The sequence below is a fragment of the Pygoscelis adeliae genome, unplaced genomic scaffold (genome assembly GCF_000699105.1).
Source record: "Pygoscelis adeliae isolate BGI_AS28 unplaced genomic scaffold, ASM69910v1 Scaffold155, whole genome shotgun sequence".
In the NCBI taxonomy this organism is placed as follows: domain Eukaryota; kingdom Metazoa; phylum Chordata; class Aves; order Sphenisciformes; family Spheniscidae; genus Pygoscelis; species Pygoscelis adeliae.
The window spans coordinates 6,415,830-6,437,009 of NW_008824932.1; the positions used below are offsets into that span (position 1 = coordinate 6,415,830).

General features: G+C 34.9%; 1 protein-coding gene across 1 annotated transcript in view; it reads right to left on the reverse strand.

Annotated features, from left to right (window-relative positions):
- Window positions 1-722: 722 nt before the first annotated feature.
- The window catches only part of XRN1 (5'-3' exoribonuclease 1), a 33,664-nt gene continuing 13,206 nt past the window's right edge, over window positions 723-21,180 (reverse strand). The window contains 25 exon segments of the mRNA XM_009325093.1: window positions 723-3,832; window positions 4,039-4,190; window positions 5,200-5,323; window positions 5,405-5,518; window positions 5,732-5,910; window positions 6,213-6,369; window positions 6,691-6,813; window positions 7,190-7,300; window positions 7,705-7,769; window positions 8,293-8,407; window positions 8,642-8,737; window positions 9,452-9,553; window positions 10,225-10,450; window positions 11,622-11,691; window positions 12,833-12,965; window positions 13,652-13,708; window positions 14,441-14,576; window positions 15,608-15,697; window positions 16,074-16,220; window positions 17,100-17,215; window positions 17,379-17,477; window positions 17,964-18,071; window positions 18,526-18,688; window positions 19,427-19,558; window positions 20,075-20,178. Coding sequence (XP_009323368.1) covers window positions 3,542-3,832; window positions 4,039-4,190; window positions 5,200-5,323; window positions 5,405-5,518; window positions 5,732-5,910; window positions 6,213-6,369; window positions 6,691-6,813; window positions 7,190-7,300; window positions 7,705-7,769; window positions 8,293-8,407; window positions 8,642-8,737; window positions 9,452-9,553; window positions 10,225-10,450; window positions 11,622-11,691; window positions 12,833-12,965; window positions 13,652-13,708; window positions 14,441-14,576; window positions 15,608-15,697; window positions 16,074-16,220; window positions 17,100-17,215; window positions 17,379-17,477; window positions 17,964-18,071; window positions 18,526-18,688; window positions 19,427-19,558; window positions 20,075-20,178 — 3,210 coding nt within the window. The 3' untranslated portion in view covers window positions 723-3,541.

A 21,180-nucleotide genomic window follows, 5' to 3' on the forward strand; every position in this document is an offset into this window, starting at 1 on the left:
GGTGAAGAAATTTATTTACCCTCTCTAAAATAAGGGTAAATTCTAGTAACATTAATTTGGCAATTTTGAATTTAAAAAACCTGCTATTATTGGGGGATGAGGAAATCTAATTATGAAATCTAACTTGCCGTTTGCCTCTCAAAGAAATTCAAACACATTACACTGGTTTTAGTGCAGTTTGTCATTATGCTTCATTCAGAAGCCTTGTTACAAATGAGGTAACTGTTCTTACTCTAGAAAAATCTCAGCACAATGTTTTGCTCCAGGTACAGAAAAAGGCTTCACAGTAGGGTCTCAAATATTTCCAGGTACCCATGGCTCCTCCTATTTCTCAGCCAACAGCTGTTTTTGCACCTTGTTAAGAACCACTAGGACTAAACTTGCTGGGAAGTAATCTTACTGCCTTGTCTATAGCTTGCTTTTTTTTTTTTTTTTTTTTTTTAATCTAATGGGTGACAGAGGCCAAAGACATTTTGGAAGATCAGTATCTAGTTAAATGCTTTTAATTGCAAAGTGACCAACAGCCTTTTTAACAAACTTCAGATCTTTAACTGAGTAGTAGTTGAAAGCCACCAAGAAACAGCTCAGAGGTGGGCAGTTGCTGCTTCTGAGAATCACAGAAATTGGGCCTCATGAGATTTAATTTATATATTAAAATTTTGGTTTGGAGCATACAGAAGTTCCCATATAGTATTTGGAAATAAAACAGTGAAAATAAGTAATGTTTCTTGTTTCAATATTTAATCCAAGCAGACACAGACACAATTTATAAAATTATTCTATTGCATTAAAGTTTTATATAGCATTTAACTTTTATGAATGTTTTTCCTTCAGTGTATCATATATTCATATTTTAAAATATCTTTGCACAGTCCTTTGTGCAACTACATGCTAAAAATCTGCAAATGCACACTTAACACTAAACAGCACGAAAAATACATTCTGTATCCATTCATATGCAAATTTAAAACATTTCACTTGGCAGATAAACAATGAAAAGTTATTTTAAAAAAATCAGAAACTACAAAAATGCGCACGTAAAAGTCTTCCCTTTTGGATTTTTAGTAAAATACTGCTCTGTATAAGATCTAATGAAAAACTCCAGTGCTTACAAAATACTTTATATCTATGAGAAAAACAAATGCTTAAATTTATATCTGTATGAATTAAACATAATCACCTTGTTAAAATATAAAACTGAAATCATAGGGGACATGGCATAGGTCATTGCAGATGTTACATCTACCAGGACATGTAAAACTGTAATTAACTGGGCACCAGGCAGTCAGTATCATAGAATATATAAACTAAAAACCAGGGACTAATACAATATGCAGCAGCTACAGAATTAAGTGTTTAACCAGCTATATATACTAAATATAGCAATTCTACTTGAAGAGGGAGAGGAAGTCTTAGTCTGAACTAAGTAATAAATAATAACAATTGCTGTGTTTACCAGTGTTAAGAGTATAGCGTCCTTCATAACTTTGTTTCTAAAAAATCTGCATAAATTGGCTATCCGGATATGTCAACATTCTGTGATGCAAGAATCTACCGTAGTCTCATCTCCATCACAGGAATTTCTAAACAGACCTTTTATCTGATGATCGGATAATTCATATAGGATATGGGGGGGCCAACATCTGTGTCTCATAACTAAGTTTCACATAAACACTTCTAAAATATTGATGTGTCAGCATCGTGTCAATCTTGTGTTGCTAATGACAATAAATCACCAAAATGTACAACTTTCCCTTCATGGCATACGCCTTCAAACCCTCTTGAGACTAGACGGCTATGAAGAGAACAACAATATCAACGTATTTTAAGACTGTGTATAGTCTGTTCTACAAGGTTTGTGCTACTGAGTAAAGTGAAGTAAAATTTCTTAACCTTGTTTTTGCCTCTGTGATCCTTTTTATAGGGCTTGCTGCTATTCTACAAACACTGCTGAGGCAATAACTGTTTCGGAGGAATCAATGTAAAAAAATCCTATAACATGGTAACAATGTGAAACTTGGTACTACACCAAGAAATGGAGGCAAAGAACAAGGTAAGGGAACTGAAAGCAAGTCTACAGACTTGCAGATCCAACATGAAACCTGTTGGGAGGCAACGAAATGCATCACTGAAGTATGCTTTATTTCTAAGCTTCCTGGGCCTTAGAGGAAAAGTATTTTTTCTGGAACAGGTTAGAATAAAGAAGAAAAAATGAAATTTAATCAACGTCAGTAAACAGCACCAACTGAGGCTTCAAATTTTCTCGTAGACTGAATGTCAATAAGACAGTATTATTGCCTTATTAATGTCAATAAGAACAGTACGAGTGGCTTAAAAATAGTACAGGGACCTTTGAGCCTTCTTTTTTTCCTATATGAACTAAGAATGATGAAGTTACTTCTTTTACAAAACAGCTCCCTCCAAAAATACAAGTCAACTTTTTGTCTGAATATTCTTATGGAACCAATAGTAACCGATTCTGATAATTTAATTTTGCTACACAGAACTTCTATCAGAAAACTAAAAAATAAATATTAAAAGTCACTAGCAACAAAAAATAACCTACCATACAGAAAGTTTCAGGGCGCAGACTATTAGAGGGAGAAACGGACTCTAAGTAAATGTAACTTCAACAGCCATACTACACAAATGGACATCTTTAAACTCTGGCCATTTTTATAATTTAGAAAAAAATCAGGGTATCACTAGCATTTTAAGAGGCTATGCAGATCTGTAGTAGATATCTATGTTATTTTATCATCAGAAAACAACGAAATTGATAATGCTGCTAGATTAAAAAAATTAAACGTACTTTACCAGAGAGGTCTCTACTTTGCAAATATATTTTTTTATTCGATACATCCTATAAGTTAATCTCCTGGAATAGATTCTGCATCAGCAATCACTTTTTGACACTCTAATACTAGAGATACAATAATACCTACATTTTGAAAGTTGTAAAGTTGTTGCCCTCTGGTATAAAACCTAGCAGTTCATAGTTAAAGTGAATTTGGCAGTTCCACTGTAGTTGGGTTTTAGTCACACTGATTCAACTCAGAAGGACCTGGAGAGCCAATATAAAAGCCGCATTTAAATAATTTTTCCTTTCTGTCTTACTACACTATTTAAAAATAAGCTAGAATACGAAATGTCATACTAAGCAATGTTTGATGCCCAACTTATTACGGCTCCATATCCCTCCCAAAAAGCACGGCAATTCTGAATTAAGATTGCCACTGTTATTGCTGCTTACCCGGTATAGTCTGTAAGCCACTGTTTAGAAACCTAGGCACAATGGATGGCATGGTAACCTTAACTCAGCATTTCCTGGCTTTTGCTAATTTAAGTCAAAATAATTAAGTTTTAACATAAATTTTATACTTTTCATAACAACCTGAAAATCATAGCAAATAAAATGTATGTCATTCTATATTATACTTAAAGTGGCTGGTCTTTTTAATAGAGCTTTCTGATTTTTTTAAATGATAGAACATAACAGTGGGGGGAAGAGTTAAAGATAAAATACACCTAGCTACCATATTTATTCTGAAGATTTTGGTGCGCCAAAATTGACAGCCAGCTTTCTTGGCTTTCGCTTGCTGGAAGTGTTTGGTGTTGATTTGTTATGAGGAACGCTTGGAGTAGCCACATTGTCTTGAAATGAAACAGTGGATTGAGCAGCTTGAGGAGATTTTAAAGGAGCTGAAGAACTATCTTGCTGAATGTGGTCAGAAGACACTGGCTGTTCATTCTTTAGTGGTGCAGCTCGAGGGGAACTCTGAAACTCCTTGAGCTCAAAGTTTTTCTTGCTAGCAGCCCTTTTTTTAGTTACCTTTAAATTAAATAAATATTATTTAACAGAATGCATTCTCAAAAAACTGCAAATATTCCACTTTTAGAAAACATGCATACAATTTTTTTTTTTTACAATAATTTTCTAATACTAAATAGTGCTTCACGGTGAGGGTGTTGTTGCATTCATCATGTAGGCACATTTTTTACAAAAATAGAATATTAAGACAAACCTGCCAATCTTACCTGCAGAGGTATAAACTGGTTGTGAGAACCAACTGGTATAGTTCCTGCAAGAGACACATTTCCTGGATAGGAGCCAGGATAATAATGTTTAGGCACTGGAGTTCCCCAGGACACTGGACCAAACATGTGAGACGATGGAGGCATTATGTTAGCTGTGAAAATAAGTAACTTTCAGCTCTTTTTCCTCAAAAAGAGGATACCGACTCCCCAGGAGCCCAAAAGTACCCCAACTACATTTGTCTGCGTGTTGTTTCTCTTTCCAATAAAGCCTCATATTCTCCATATTTACTTGAAAGTAGGTAAGTATTTATTTATTATCAAAAAAATCCAAACAGTTCTGCTCTTACAGAACTACACCTAGGTGACAGCACAGTTAAGAGCACTAAGTCACAGCATCTGCATTTGAGAGCACATATAACTTAGGATCATCACATCCTTAGCTGAGTGAACTGTGTTAGAAGGTTGCAAGTTTAGGTCATCCTTTTGAAACAAGTCAACAATATAGAAACCCTGAGGAAAAGAGACGTAGCAGCTGCTGTATGGATTACTAGGACACTACAATGGTGCTGACTCATTAATTACTAGCTGTGAATGTGAGCTTTAGTAGAATACAAAATAGACGTGAACCAGAAACACCACCAGGATTTTTAGCAATTTTGGGGGGGTTACTTACCATGCTAATGTTTGGCAGTGTTCCACCGGATTGTGATGCAGCACTTCAGTGAAAGTTGGTTATAAACAAATAAAAACACTAATGCATGGACAACCATTAACTATACAGGGAGGCGGGGGGAAGTCCATGTAAAAATCAAGGAAGAGATTTCTTATGAATTCTGTGGACTGGGACTATCAGCTTTGAACTAATTACTATTGTTTCAAAGGGAAAAAAAAAAAACAAAAAACCCAACTAAGACTGAATGGACAAATACATTCTTGAGGAAAAGAAATAAATCGGGAGATACGTGATTCTCTGTACTGAATTAATTTGCATATTGATGAGAAGAGGTTCATCAACTGTTTTCAAAGCAGTTCAGACATACAACTACATACAGAAAGACCAAAAATGGAGCTTTCTGGAAGGCATTGATTTTCACATAAAGAACTATTACAATTACAGAATATCAAGACAATATTTGAAACATGTACTAGTCAAATACTTACCAGGGGGTTGTGCAAATACTGGAGGAATAGATCCAGGTGGTACAGGAACTCCCAGTGGTTGATAATTTGGGAACACTGGTGGAGGCGGAGGTGGAGGCAAAGGGAAGTTTACTCCTATAGAACTCTATGAAGAAGGAAACAGAGGATTACAAACAGACGCAGTGCAATAGAGACGAAGATTTTAAAAGATTCTTTGCATCCTCACCAAACGCTGTAAAGCAAAAAGCGCAGCTTTCTCCTTTGCTTCAGCTTCAGAATGACACTGCGGTCCATGAACCAACAAACCATTTGATAATTTTATGTGACAAACCGTCATGGTCTAGAAAAATGAGATAAGATTTTTGATGGAATTTGTATTGCTGACAAACAAACTGTGAGATAGAAACAGAGGATTTGTTTGTTTGTTTTCAAAAAAGGCAACAAAAGGAGCTAAGGTTTATTTTTAGATGGATTTCAGTGCTCAGTCCAAATGTTTAATATAGAACAGTTGAAACAAAGTTGACAACTAACTTTTGCAGAAAAAGCTTTTTACCTGTGGTGTTTTTAGGAAAGAGAAATCTGGTTGCGACATTCCAACAAGAGAACAAATACGAGAAAGTTCAGAAACAGTAGACAGTGCAGGCTGTGGACAAGCGAAGGGGTGACCTCCAGTTTCCAGTGCTGGTGTGTTCTGAGGGCCTCCAGCGCTATGAGGCCTGTTCATATAAGCAGCTGATGAAGAAAGAAAAAAAAAAAAAGCTGCATCACAAACATTTCCTGCACTGAACGGGTAGGAACTTTGTTATTAGCAGAAAAAAAAGCATATTTGATTTTTTCCTGGTATTTTCATATCTGATTAACAAAAAACAGGAGACTATATATAAAGAGATTTTTAGATCTGAATAAAGAAGTAGAACTGAAAAAGATGGACATTTTATTACTATATTTTGAAAATCAGTACTATACTGTTAGCTATGTTCTAAAATGTCACTACAAGGAGAAGCTCTGAACTATGAGCTGATGTCTAAACATACCCATTTTTTTTGTTTGTCTATATTGCAAGGCGGCTCCATGGCAATCCTGTCTACTAGGGGGAGCAGGAACATCATTAACTTGGGACTTCACTTCATTCCTTGTTTCCAGGTCAGAGCCATCTATCTTCAAAATCTCTTTGAGCATCTGTGTTCCTTTCTTTAAAAATAAAAGAAACCATTCAGGGACATGATGGCATTCAGATAACACTACCTTCTTACTTAACTCTGAATATCATAATCGGTAACAAAATCTGAATTTTTGTTTTCCTATCAGTTAACATTTTATCAAAGCACAGATAACAGCATCTTAGCATAAACAAATGTGTTTGTTAATTTTCTTTGAGAATAGCTCATTAAAAGCTCATTAATACATTTAAAAAGGCAGTATGAGGTTTCATGGAGTTTCTTTAAATAGAAGCATTGATGCTAAGATAGCAGATGCTAAATTGCAACGTAATGATTCCTGCAGTATACAGACCATAGCAAATGATTGTGGTGACAGATGTTCTTCATTTGTAGCTCTTGCTTCCTTGGAATAAGTCTGCACTTCATTTTCTTTGGAAATTTTCAAAGAAGCTAGGAGGCTTTCAAGTTCATTGTCCTTCTTAAAACAAATTAAAAAAAAAAGGTACATCAACTTAGTATATTACAAGCACATGCAAGAGGAAGGGTATATTAGTTTGAGATTAATTTTATGCTCATTCAGATTTTTTTCTCTTAGCTTGAGCAGATCACAGTCATGTCTGCTCAGAGTGTGAACAGATATCCAGAGACTAAATCAAGTTTTGCATACTAAAAAGATGCAAGTATTGACTAACAGAGAATTATTTAAAGAATGATCAAGGTTATACAGGTTTGTCTTGTATCTGTTATAAACATGAATTTGCACACAAGTGACCAGGAATAACTGGAACAAAGTTGGACTGGAAACTGAAGTTTTTCAAAGAGCGCAAGAAAATCAACTATCCAGATCCTACCTTTCCACCTGTACAGGGACCATCAACTGCAGCCTTCTGAATGACAGGCATGTTGGGACTTTCATTCCTCTTCAAAAGTTTGACATTGTACTTATTCACACCTGCAAAATTCTGAAATAAACTGCAGCATTTATTATTGAATATTAATACTCCATTACTCATTATAACACAATCATATTAGAAATGCAGCTGCAAATAGCTTTCACAAGCTAATATTCTTAGAGGATTTCAGCTTACTGAAAAACTAGCATTTGTGTTTTCCCATTACAGCATCGCTTTTAGAGTCTGAGAGGAATAGGAACATCATTTGGTATCGTCGCTATACATCTTATGCACTTTCTCTCATTTTCTATCTATAAAATCTCCAGAGAAAAAAAAACCTCCAAAATAAAATCTACCTAGTAAAAGAATCAACTAAGATGCCAGTTAAAGAGAAATCTGTAAAATGATGAATCAGATCAGAGTAAAATGAAAAGAAGGGAATAAATACATTTACTCAGTACAGAAGAAATTACCTGTTTGCTTGATATTTTATTATGTGGCTGACTTTCACCTCTTGTAACTTTGGAATCTTCTTTAACTACAAAAGAATGCATTCTTTTGAAATGCTCTTAAAAACTGTAATAATAATCAAGACTCAAAAAAATTAATAACTCCATACAAGTACACAGAGTTGCATTAATTTGAATGGTTGCATCAAATGTTTAATTCATACTTTATAGGTCATTTGGTGTATGCTTTTCTTGTAGGATAAAATAAAATGAAGTATATGCAATAATATATCTAATTTTATGTTCTACAAATATGATCACAAGCAAATTTTCAAAGCAAAGCTGTGGGTTTTTTTGTTTTGTTTTTATATTAGATGGGTGGAAAGTCAACATAATGCAGAACAGCTTGATTAAAAGGTTCAGGATTAAGTGTGGAATAACCTAATATGCACACTAGGGACATTATTTGACAATAACAATGCAATGTAGTGTTTATATAACTATAATAAACTATTTTCTGTCAATAACTACAAAAAACTCAATAAGCATTTCAATGAAGATCAGAGAAAGCAAGTCGTTCTCCTAAACAAAGTTTCTAATTATAGTACTTACATTTTTTATATGGCTCCTGTTTTCTTTGCTGACCTTTAAAGCTGCTGTCATTGAATCCTGGCTTATAGAACTGATTGCCAGTTCCCAGCTTGATTTCCTGAGGTAGAACTGCACCCTAGGATTTCAAACATCAAACCTTAACCAGAAAACTATGTATCTATCATTTACATAATAGTCCCGTATGATTACCTCTTTCCAGAGCTATGCATACCCTATGTAACAACACTTTCATCCAGAGGATTTATTTGTAACATTAACTAGAAAGTTTTCTGATCTAATGAACTGATGTATAAAATTAAGTACTTTCCTATTTTAAACCCAGGGATCTGTTTAAAGTTTATATACTAACCTTCTCATGCATGGTTTGCTGAATGTGGTGAGACTTGCCAGAACTCTGCAATGATTGCCATATGCTGCAAAATTCATCATCTTGCTTACTCTGTGCCTGACAAAATAAGAAACAACACTCCCAACAAACTCAGCAGCTATAAACTCAACTTTTGAACAGCTAATCACATACAAAGACATTCTGAAAATCCTAAGGTCCAAGTTTAACAGTGCTCAGACGACAGAGATTTTCATACTGACACTAGTAGAACTTGCAGGTATTTAATTTATGAAATAGGTTACTGTGGTGAGTTGTATTTATGTAACAACTTTTCCTAAGAATCACTATTAAACTGAAATGAGCTTAGTTTGTTTTGAGATTGTTTTTGTTTTGTTATTAACAGAAGTTATTAACACAGGAAAGATCACTGAGTATAATTATACTCAGATGATAATTCAAAATGGTTTCAAAAGCATGCTCTCATACTGACGGTATCCTTAAATTCTATTATGAATGCCTTATTTTGTAAGGCCTTATCAATCAGGCTCAACTGCTTCATAACATTACAGATACGTTACCACAGAACTGAAGCCCAGCTACGTGAAAACAACACTTTTGAAAATCTAGAATCTAAACGAGGATAACACCGGATATTATACTGATTCAAGAACTGGGACAAGTTCTGCTCCAGTCTGTATCCGGACTAAAACATCCGAGGTACTAAAACAAAGCTATCTGTTAATCATGAGAAAAAGACACCCACTCTAAATAGGAGGCCAAAATAAATATTGAGATATTTGGGTCCAATACGAAATGAATCAGAACACTCACTTTATTTTTCTGATTGCCACTCAGAAATGATCCTTTCTGGGGTGAGTTAGAGTTGCCCTGATTTTCAGCCCTGAGATTGTAATGCTGTCTTCCATTCAGTTGCTAAATCATCAAGAGAAAAAAAAAAAGAAAAAAATCAGAAGTGTTCCATTGCCTTAAATTTTCTTTCGGAAAGTAGTTTTTCTTGTATAGACTTAGAAAACATGAGACAATTCTTCTCAAACACACCTACAGCAACACGAAGTTACCCATTAAGCTAATATTCTTTAAGGAAGTCACTTATTAAAAAATAAAGTTTAATTAAACCAATGAGAACCCCAACTCACCTGTAATTTTTCCTTCCTTACTGTATTTTCAACCAAAGTAAATCATAACCAAGAAGCCAAACTGACAAGGAAATCATGTCTTCTCTTTCTGAGCATGGACAAGCTTGGCCTACAGAAGCATTACTTGGAACAGAGCTTCAAGGAAATAATTGCATCTCTGCCCAAACAGACTATTTGTGGGCACCAAATGCGATGTCACTGCTCTGAACTAAATACTTGCCTCTTGGAAACGCAACTGGAGCTACTCAAAGCCAAACAACTGTCAATAAGGAACTTTTGGTCCCTTTCATTATTGGATTAACTCATTTCTCCAAAATAAGGATTATTGTACTTCTAATATACTGACATAAAAATTAAATTTTGTTTGTATCAATGAAGATAACAACCATGGTCATAATTGAGCTTCTATGGAAAAACATTTTTGTACCAATGAAAGAAGAGTCTTACTTGAGTAGGAACAAAGAGAGAGCGAGGAGAATGGTTGAGGCCTCCCAGATGCACCTTTTGCGAGCATACAGATGACAGATCAGATGGATATGAATTGTAGTTATTCACAGCTGGCTGAGGTTTAACTATGGCCGTCAGTTTTTGATTTCCCATTTCTGACCGACTACCATGAGACAGGTTAATTAAGGCACTTGATGGCAGACGATAACCTCTGGCAGGTGAGCACCTTAAGAAAAGCAAATTACATAGTTGTTTCATGTAGTTTAATTGTTGACATTTCAATATATCTGATTTAACAACACTGCTGCCTCTATGCCAAAAGATAATGATTCAAGTTTGAACAGCAGAGGCTGAGAAGTGTATCCAATATTGAAATCTAGTACCATTACACACAACGTTAATTCCATTGTGCTCCCCTTTGGCCTCTGGCTGTCAAAACCAGAAGACGACAGTAATTACTACTACTGTGAGTTTATACTGTACCTTTCAGTGCTGAGCTCAAAGAAATTTTAAAGATGAGTGAATTGTTACAGCATAGTTCTGTAGTAAATATTTCTGTAAAAAAATTATGAACCAGGAAACAATATTCTTTTCTTTTTCTGAGATGAAAACTGAAGCCAGTAGCAGAATTATAAATTGAAGTTAAGCAGCATTTAGTCAGTTTTGTATCTTCCTTTATGATTCTGAATACTGAAGATTATCTGTGTTACAGGACACGCTCTTGCAAGGGATAGGATTGTGTTATGCTTGCTGAATGCAGCGAATAGGTAAGATTCTCCTCTAATTTCTGTCATAAAAAATTCAATTTATCTAAGAACAACAGTAAAGTGAAGCCTGCTAGGTAAATTAGTGCACTTACAAGTTTACCTGCTTACTTAAATCCAGAAAAGTTATCACACTTTTTGAAACAAAAGCATTAACTATGCCTCCACCTCCTGAAGAACAGTTTAGGTTTTTAATGGTGGTTAGAATTTAGTGCCTAAGTATCAATTATTGATAGTTCAGAGTCCGTCCTTCAGAGGAACACATGATTACTGAGTATTTTTAATCTATATGTTAAAGACATACTGATAACAACCTCTTTTCTACATACTTGTTTTAGAAAGACATTTGGATCTAGTGCTTTATTCTGCTGGTTCATATTTGATTTCTACAAATCAGAAGCTTCTAAATATGCAAAAAAGCCTAAAGAGCATTTCCAAAATATAATATGCTTCATAAAAATTATCCCTACTCAAAGAGAAAAAAGAAACACAAAAGAAATAAAAATTGACCAACACCGCTGAGAAACAAAGTTTGAAAAAGAGGCATTAAAAATACTCAACCAAACCAAAGGCAACAATTTCATGCCATCAATACCAATAGCGTGAAATGACTACGAAACCCCCTGCACAAACCTTATAGTTAGGCCTCCAAGGAATTCTTCATCAAACAAAACTTCGAAGAGCACATCTGTTTCTCTACTGGCTACAGAAAATGAAGTAAAATGTCATCTTATATATGTAACAGTAGCTGTTTTCATCTAAATTATGTAAATACCTATATTGATTATGCAATAAATAATGAAAAGACCAAAACCTAACTAATTAGCAATAAAAAATTCCTTATGCCTTAAATGAGTAATTTCATTAACAGCAACTCAGAAATTCTTCTCAAAGTCACATAAGGCTGCCCTTTTAGATATACTTTTAGCAGAAATGTACCATGCATAACAACTTATCAACCTGCATTAAAAGAACTGCAATTTATAGCAGTATGTCACAGTTGTCAGAAACCGCCAGAAGAGAGATGCAAGCCACCTTTACATTTACGCAGCTGGAAACCGACAGCTTTAACATTACCTTCTTGCATAATGATAGAGTAATACTCCTTTAAAGCCATACTAGTATGTAATCATTATGGAGAAAAGAATACCTCTTTAAAAAAGCTGCACTCAAGTCTAGTCTATTAAAGATTCTGCTGGATGCAAACTGAATGAGAAAGCAAGTACTTAAATGCCAGGTAAGAAAACGATTTCTATTACTAGATCTCAAACTGCTACACCCAATGTGATTCCGTAAATCCTTTTGTTTACCTCAAATAGATTTATGGATAATCTTATTGTCAAAGAAGGTATAAATCCATGCCATTTAACAGAAATGGAGTATGACAGAGTAAAAAACAAATTCCAAATAAAACAGTTTGAGACAAATCATATTTGATAAAATTTTATGCTCAATGTAAGTATTAAGGCTAATACTTTTGTTTTTATCTCTACTCCTCTTAACTTTGCCCATATCTTCCCAGAATTTCATTTTGTTTCTTTTTTGCAGCCTGTGTTCTCTCCCATTGATCTCTCCGCCTTCTTCATATTAAGAAGGAACAAAGAGTAAGTAATTTCTTATTCAAAGTACAGCTGTGTAACACATGAAAGTAAAACAGAATACCTGTAGGTTTAATTCAAAACAGTAAATATGTCGTTAGCGGCTTCAAGTTGCATATGCTTCATAGGTGAGAAATTTCTGTGCGTTCACAACCGTTATACAAAACATTTTTCTGAAGCCTGCTTTCACGTCACTAGCTGAGCTGTTATATAACTATAATGCTACAATTATGAAGAAAATATTACCTCCTTTAATTCCTATAATGGTACCTCGAAGACCAACTGGAACGGAAAAGTTCTCTCTCACATTGACAACACGGTCAAACAGCCTATACTCTGCATCTCGGTCGGGAACAACCCCGTTCTGTTGTTCTAATGGCTGACAAGAACCAAAAGACTGTGTTAATGTTTGCAAACAAAATAGAGATTACAAACCAAATGCATTTATAACAGTATCTGAAACACACTATAAAACAAACTTTCTGAAAAAAAGTTGTTTTAGAACATAGAATCTTCCCTCCTCAGACACAAAGCAAACTTTTTTTTTCCTTGTAACTCTCACTCACTGCTTCTACCCGAGAAACAGCAGTGCTGTACATGATCCAAGACAGACCAAGGGAATCAATTTAGACAAAATAAAACCATCAAGTGTAACCTGCCTGTATCAGTAACACGGATATCTGTGAAATACCAGGCAAGATGAGCAGCTGGTCATATGTTAAGAACTGAACAAAAAGCAAAACAGGTAAGAAGAGATAAATGGAAAGTACGTTTTATTTTGCCTTCATTATACAGCCAGTAAGAACTGTAGAAGCGTGAAGGACGGAAGGTAGAAAAGAACTGAAAGTCAGTATAATACATGACGGAGTTTGTAGTTAGTAGAAATTCTCTCCTTTTAAAGACAGACTACCATTCTCAAATTGATTTTCTAGAAGGCATCATAAAACTTTTTCTTCCATCAATACTGTCCTAAAATTCCACTCTCCGAAAGTTGGTAAGCTTAGGTAAAATAAATACAACCTGGACAACTTAGCTTCTAAAAAAAGTCCTTTTCACATCACTTACTCTGTACAGCAAATGGGGTTTCACAGTTACTCGCACCTTCTTGTTGCTCTTTCTCTGCTAAAGGAAAGGACAGAAAGTAATTACAAACTAGTGTAGGAACCAACACTGGATTGCAGGTACAACAAAACCTGAAAGATAATGTAGAATTCTTTTGTTTCTTTTAGATAAAGGTATACAGCATTCATGAAGTCTTTAGGATGACTAAGTCTATTTTTTAAAACACGACTGATTTCTTACCAAAGCTTTTGCATTGTTTGGCTAATTCCAGAATTCACACCAATTTTATTATCATGTCCTTGCAAGTAATTTCAAAGGAATCAGCCCATTATTTCATGTGGCTTTACCTTTAGCTTTTGCTTTAGCAATTTCCTTGGCTCCTTTTTTGACCTGTGGCCTTCAGGAAACAGCTTTCTAATTTTCCTCATACCAAAAAGAAATTGCAAGGGAAGAACAGCTGGGATTGCACTTCAAAACAGCACTTCAGTAGTTCAGAATATATACTGACACCTGTTCCTTTCTGAAATCACCAAAAGGCAGAGTTTGGAGTATGGCCTAATGCTGCTGAACTGCCCCAAAAAGAGTGAGTCAATTGAAAAGATTAATAATGAGCTCTTCTGAATTTCTGGCACAATTCACATTACAAATTCAGACCTTACATTACATTCTGTATTCTTTTTCTTTGGAATGAAAAGCAATCTTCAATCGTCTTATTCTAATTCAAGAACTTAGAAAATAATGAGCAGCTGCTTTTTGGTTCACCCCTGCTCACAATGATGTCAAGCTGCGTACCTTGCATTTCTCTATTTCTTCTTCAATTTTCTCAACAATGGCTGCATCCAAAATTTGCAAGTCACAAGATGAGCGAGACAAAGCAGACACAGGATGTGCCTTTAACCAGGCAACAATTTCTTGAACTTTCTCAGCTCTAAATGAAAAAGGACATGATTTAAAACTTTTAACTACATAAACTAAGCATTTTACCACGTTCCCTGATTTAATAAGTCAAGTATTATGATACAGGCACAATGCTTGTATATATTCATAAAGTAACAGAATTTAAGAGTTCTGTATGAGTTTACAATAGGGGCTAAAAAAAAAAAAAAAGTAACCAAATCATGCAATACTGTTTCAAAACTATAACCTGAAGTTTTGTCTCAGCCAAAAAAAAAAAAAAAAAGAAAAAAAAGAAATTATTTAAAAGTATTCAGTAAATTACGTTTGCATCCAACCAACTAACCATGTCCAGCTGTGATTAAAGGTACTGTGACCAGCTGTTTCTCACAACACAGTGAGAACGAACTTCAGGGCATGCCTCTGGTAAAATGCAGCAACAAACCTGAGATTCTTATAGTAGAGGAGTCCCATGACAGTATATCCGCCTGCTAAGAGTCCTGAGGAGTGCAGCATCATGCAGACTTACCAACTCAAGCCCATGAATAGGGCTTACTAGCTAATAATAAAAGCTTTTTTTTAATGTTACTATACTGTATCTGGAACCAAGGTTGCTTCTTGTCTCCCATGAAACTGACTGAATGTATACTAAAAATGTGCAAAGTGCTTTAAATTCTGTACATGTTATTTTTCAAATTCAAAGTGATCTTAAACAATTAAAATAATTATTGCTTATTTTCCAAAAATGATCTTTTAATGACTTTGTGACTATTCATAACTAAACTACGCTTACTGAAGGTTACTTTAAAAGCAAGAATTACAAAGTAGCCATCGAAAACTAGATTTCTCATTTATTGGACTTGAGATAGGAGTCTGACAGAGACTTGGAACGTACAACGTTCTGATAATTTTTTCAGCGTCATCACTGAACAATCATGCTGCTCAAGGAACAGCAAGGTTTCAGTTACATAGCAGCCACTATACGATAACCACCGATTTCACGATGTTGTCAGCCTTTATTCTACTTATTCCAGAAAAAAAAAAAAAGGGAGAAAGGTGGCTTACCCATTCTCATCCTCTCCAGGCCAAATGTCATCTTCATAGAAGATATCTTCCTGGCTATTCTTGGCTATATAATTAAATAGTTCAGGGACCCTAAAAAAATGAATAAATGGAAGACAAATTTAGTTTCACATCAGCATAGACCACAAAAAAAGCCTCATCAAAACAAACTTTGACAGGCTCCAAAATTTCTGGAGTCCAGACAGATTGTTGGGTTTTTTTAACATAATTTAGCATCATACTGTTCATTTGTCAAGGGAAAGCTGCTGACAAAATTACTCTATCCCAAAACATGCTTCTCCTTGGAAGGAGAGACTGTTGGAAGGAGAATATTGGAATAAAAGAAATTCCATTAAGCAACCTCCAAAAGCAAACTCATCAGTTCTTAGAAGATCTGTGTCCAGAGGACAAAATCCGAAGACTGATACAAAAGTGGATAATTTGGATGAAGTTCATATCCAATATTTACCTTTCTAAATACTCAGCAAGTAGTTGTTCTACTGCAGAAGAATACATCCATTCGTTTCCAACCTTCTTAGTGTAGCCAGGAACTTCTTCATTTTTCTTATTGAACTTCAGGTTTAGCCCCACATTTGCTTTGTGATCTCCATGAGGACTGGAAAGAAGAAAAAGTTTATTAACTTGCAATGATATTTATGGGTGTGTGTACATACATTAAAAAACACATAAATCCTCAGCCTTAAACCACAGAAAAATTAAATTCATTGTATTGTTTACTTGTTGGCATCGCGACAGCTGTAGATGTTACAGGACATAAGCTGTGCTACAGTAGCTGTCCACATGCATGCCCATATCGTATTGCAAAGGAGGCTAGGGAATATTTTACCATTCTTCTTTAATTGAGATCTAATCAACCACAATCTACCTGGCATTTACCAAGATATAGAAGGATGACCCTGAACAATCAGTGGGGAATAAATGTACACGTTAAATCACAAGAAGATGCTCATGCATCAACCACTTCTTTAGTGAGCTGTCCTAGGAAACCACAATTCTGACATTCAGAGAACTATAGGGATCGCCTCCCTTATATACTTTAAGCAGTTTTAGTCTTAACTAGCTCTTCAAAAAAATTACAGGTACAATTATTATCCCTTTATACTAGCAGTAATGGTAAGTACAATGAAATTAGATCCCAGTTCCACTTTTTTTTCTCAGTGTGGCAAAGTCAGTTCAAACTCCTGCTTCCATTATGCAAATAGCTAACCAGGAAAGTCGATTTATGTCTTTCTACAGTACTAAAGACAACAGATCAACTCTCCAGTAAACAAAATTTAAGAAGTTGTTTATGATGAGAGAAAAAAAAACACTGCATATGAATTTAGTTTACAGCAAATGTACTTTAAAGAAAGCTTCACATCACAAAACAGTTATACACCTGATAAGAAAAGCACTTAAACATAGCAGAAATTCTGTAGAGTTGTATTAGAATTTAGAAGCTTCTCTACAGTCAAAATTCACAAAGAGAACTTACTTTTTCTTTGATCCTCTTCCAATAAAGATACTCCCTGTAAATCTGGAGACAAGATATCCACTTACTCCAAGACGGCTGGCCAAAATATATGCAGGATTGTATTTCACAGAATATTTCTTTAAAACAAACAAACAAAAAGTATTGGCAATTCCTGAAGGATAAGGATTTTTATGCAAAATGTAAATGAATAATACGGAAGCATCCCTTAAAGACATTTGCCATTGCAAAATATATTTGACACATTGTTTAAGCTTTTACTGGAAAACCAGAAGCACTTACATGCTGGTTCTGTATTAAAGGATCAAGCTGGGGTTCACACGGAATATTGAAAACTACACGAATTCTACCTTCTGTGATCACGTCACGTGAATCTTGAACCTTGGAGAGAAACACAACACATTAAAAATGTTATTTAAAAACAGCAGTGTTCGGATACTAGACCTTGTAGTCTACTTTATCAACAATATTGCTGCAGTAGGCACGGAGATGCTTCGGGATTCATCATCTTGCCATGACCTGTACACTGCTTCCTCACAGAGGCAATCAAACAGCAGTAAATCAAAGGAATCCATGACTGAAAATGGTCCAAAATGGGAACTCTATGTATTGCAAATTATTCCAAATAATTAATAAAAATAATCCTGCATTCAAGCTATGCTACCTTTTTCCTGTTATGCCAGCAACAGTGATAGGGAAATCAGAAGAACCCCCTCCTCCTTTGACTAAACCATCAGGGAATCTTTGATTTAAAATTTTAGTTAGCAAACGACCACTACTGCCACACAACATCTTAGATATTTTAGGCTTGTAAAGAAAGAAACCGGGGGGGGGGGGGGGGGGGAGGCAACTAAAATAGGTAGGAACAAATTAGCCATAGTAAGGAGATCCCAGCATAAAGGCTGTACTTCCAGGAGGAAACAAGTCATCCAAAGTTTTGATGTTTGAAAAACGAGAGTCAAAGGCTTTGATATCCTACATGAAAAAGACAAAATTGATGTTAAATATCATTCAGTTCCAGTAGAACAATTAAAAAGTTCATATAAATAGACGCTTATTCTAAAACATTATCAGAGTCTGAAATAATTCATTGAAGGCAAAGAAGTTAATGCTATATTACAAACGCTGTCACACAAGCAACTGCTACCTCATTGAGCACCACCACTGTACTTCGTTCAAAATATCATCAGTAAAAAGATGACAAAAGCCATTTTTTCAGTAAGTTCTCTAAACTGTGCAGGAGTCCCAAATTTTGTGACAAAATACTTGCCTCAGCACATTAAATTAACATTTTTTTATATAATAAATTATGTAAGATGCTTATTTTTGTTCATTCTTTTGTTTTAAAGAAGCATACACACACACACACCCTCCCACCCCAACAGGGTAAGGAGCTATGTGCAAGAAGATACTGAACTTGTGTATTTACCTTGACAACAGTTTGGTAAACAAAAGGAAGAACTTGTTTTGACCACTGCTTCTCCAAATAAACTTCTCCATTTTGGTTTAGTTGATACCTATTACCAGTGAGTAACTGAGCATATACAACTATTGATGTTTCATGAATAATTATTCCTTTTCTTCTCTGGTAGCTGAATACAAAACAGAACATTTAGATTGATTACAATAAACAGAACTGAACCAAGAGGGTGGAATTTCTTGATATAAAAAATAAAAAATAATAACACTCTTAACAAAAGGATTCTAATAGTTTGCTTCCTGTTTTGTAAAAAATACCCAGAATAAATGGCTTAACCAATTGCCTATCCGTTGTTGCACAGCCATCACTACATAGCCGAGTGCGTTAATTTAAACACATTTTACCTTTACAGTGGGAAGGGTTATGGGTAATTAAGGCAGTTAACTCAAATGACAGATAATAAAAGGCAAGCTACTATAACTCAGTTGCGTTCTACTGGGCACCCACACTCTAGAAGAGCAAGAGCTGAATTCAAATTTAGCAATGCTAAGCTATTGAAGTTGTAACTTTATACTGTATGACTCCATTCTATATACTTCCTACAACTGAAGATTACTAAGACCAGAACAGAAAATTGAATGGGAGAGTAAATACTGAATTTCATTCATTGGAGAATTCTTTTGTAACAGCATCTAACTTTAAATACCTAGGGACTAACTCCATATATTCTGAAATTTCAACATAAACTCTTTTATGTTGGGGTTTTTTTTTTTTGATTCCAGCAGACTTATTAACCTTTATCATCAAGTATGCAGCAGCTCTTCTCTACTCCTTAGGTCTGTAATACAGCAACAAAACATAGCTAAGCTATAAAATGCAAAGTTACACTTTAATTTGCAAAGTTACTTACTGCTCTGAAATGCCTTGAACTTCTTTTAACCACATGCTTTGCTCCTTGTCTCCAACATATGCCACTTTAGTTGGGGGCACTGCATTTCCCATGTAAAGCTTCTGTGTGCCATGTGGTTCTTCCAAATAAAACCTTGAGAATATTATGATAGGTATGAATTTAACCAAATAAGATTAATCTAAACATAACCAATTGTGAGCAGAACTTAAAAAATAGTTAGAAATTACTTGTCAAGGGCATGGAAAACTTGCAGCATCGTTTTCGCTACCCCTTCCACAACAGGTCACAGCATATTGTTTTATAAAAAAATACCAGTGCATGTGCTGAAAGGAAGATTGTATAGAAATGTTCTCTTTTACATTATTCTGTGTGGATTTCTGTGCATGTGTTTTTCCCCTCAAAGAGAAAAAGCTCTCACAAACTTCTACATCTATAGCACAATACTGAAGGACTCGACTTCTACAGAGAAAACCAAACCTCAGAACAATGTTAAACAAAGGTTCTTCCACCAAGCCACCTTTGATACATCTGGACTAATTTGCTGTTAGCAAGTATTAAAGTAAAACCAAAACTTTTGTACAGCCTAAGGAACTTATTTTCCATAAAACAATAACAATGACAAAAAACTATCTATGAAATGTCTCTTACTTAGTTTCTCCATCTGACACAGCAACAACTCTGGCTTCTTCAAGGTGCGGCCAGTTAACAAAAACACGCTTTCCAAGTACCAAACTGGCAACATTTTCTACCATCTGAAAAAACCCAGAAGTTACTATTACTAATTGTTTAACATATTACAAGACTTTTGTTGAAATATTTTCAAACTGTTTTTGCAATAAAAACTACTCTAGTTAAAGAACAGGTTTTCTTGCAGAGTAAAAAGCTCATTTTAGCTTATTAAATTATATTTTGATACATATTACAAAATGACTGATTAGAAATGGAGAATCATATTTCATTTTTTAGGACAAAGTATTGTATTCCAAGTGTGGCTCTTTACATACAGCATATGTTAGCTGCAAGACCTGGGTTGGTTCACATTTCTGGTATAGGTTTACTATGTACTTTTCTTGTTAAATCACTTAGAACTGTTTGTATCTGTGGGGGACAATAATCAAACTGACAATTTGAGATTAGTGAAATATTTTGCACCATCGATTTTACTTTTGTGTTTCACTGAAATAGAGAAACAGCACTTATGTCCAGGACTTTGCTAGCATCTGTAATTTTAGTCTCACATTATGTTCTATTTTTCCAATGAGTTTCTGCTATTTTTTAATCTATTATTGTGGCTCATTAAATTCACTTTGCGACATAGCTTGAATATTCACTCTCCCTATCTCTCTACTGTAAAATCCTATCTTCTTGTTTTCCTCCTCTCTCCTTGCCTGGTTTTATTTCTTTATTTATCTCTGAAACTTTTTTCTTTTCCTGGATTTCTCTTTTGCTACCTGATATTTTTGATTACAAAATAGAGCTGGCTTTTAAAGGATTTAGAAAAAATATTTTGCTGCTTAATGTCTCTGCATCAGTTCTTTCCTCTAATTCCTCTATCAGTCAGCCTCATTTTAAGTGGAAGGTGTAAGCCTGCTTTGTGGAGGAAAAGGAACCGATTGAAAAAAGTGTCTATATACTCAGCTACACAAAAGACAAGGGGCACTGCTCTGGAAGCTCTGCTTCCTTGCAATTATACCGTTTCCAACTATTAATTAGTCAGGAGTGAGTCTCACCAACTCCTTACCTGAGAACATCTG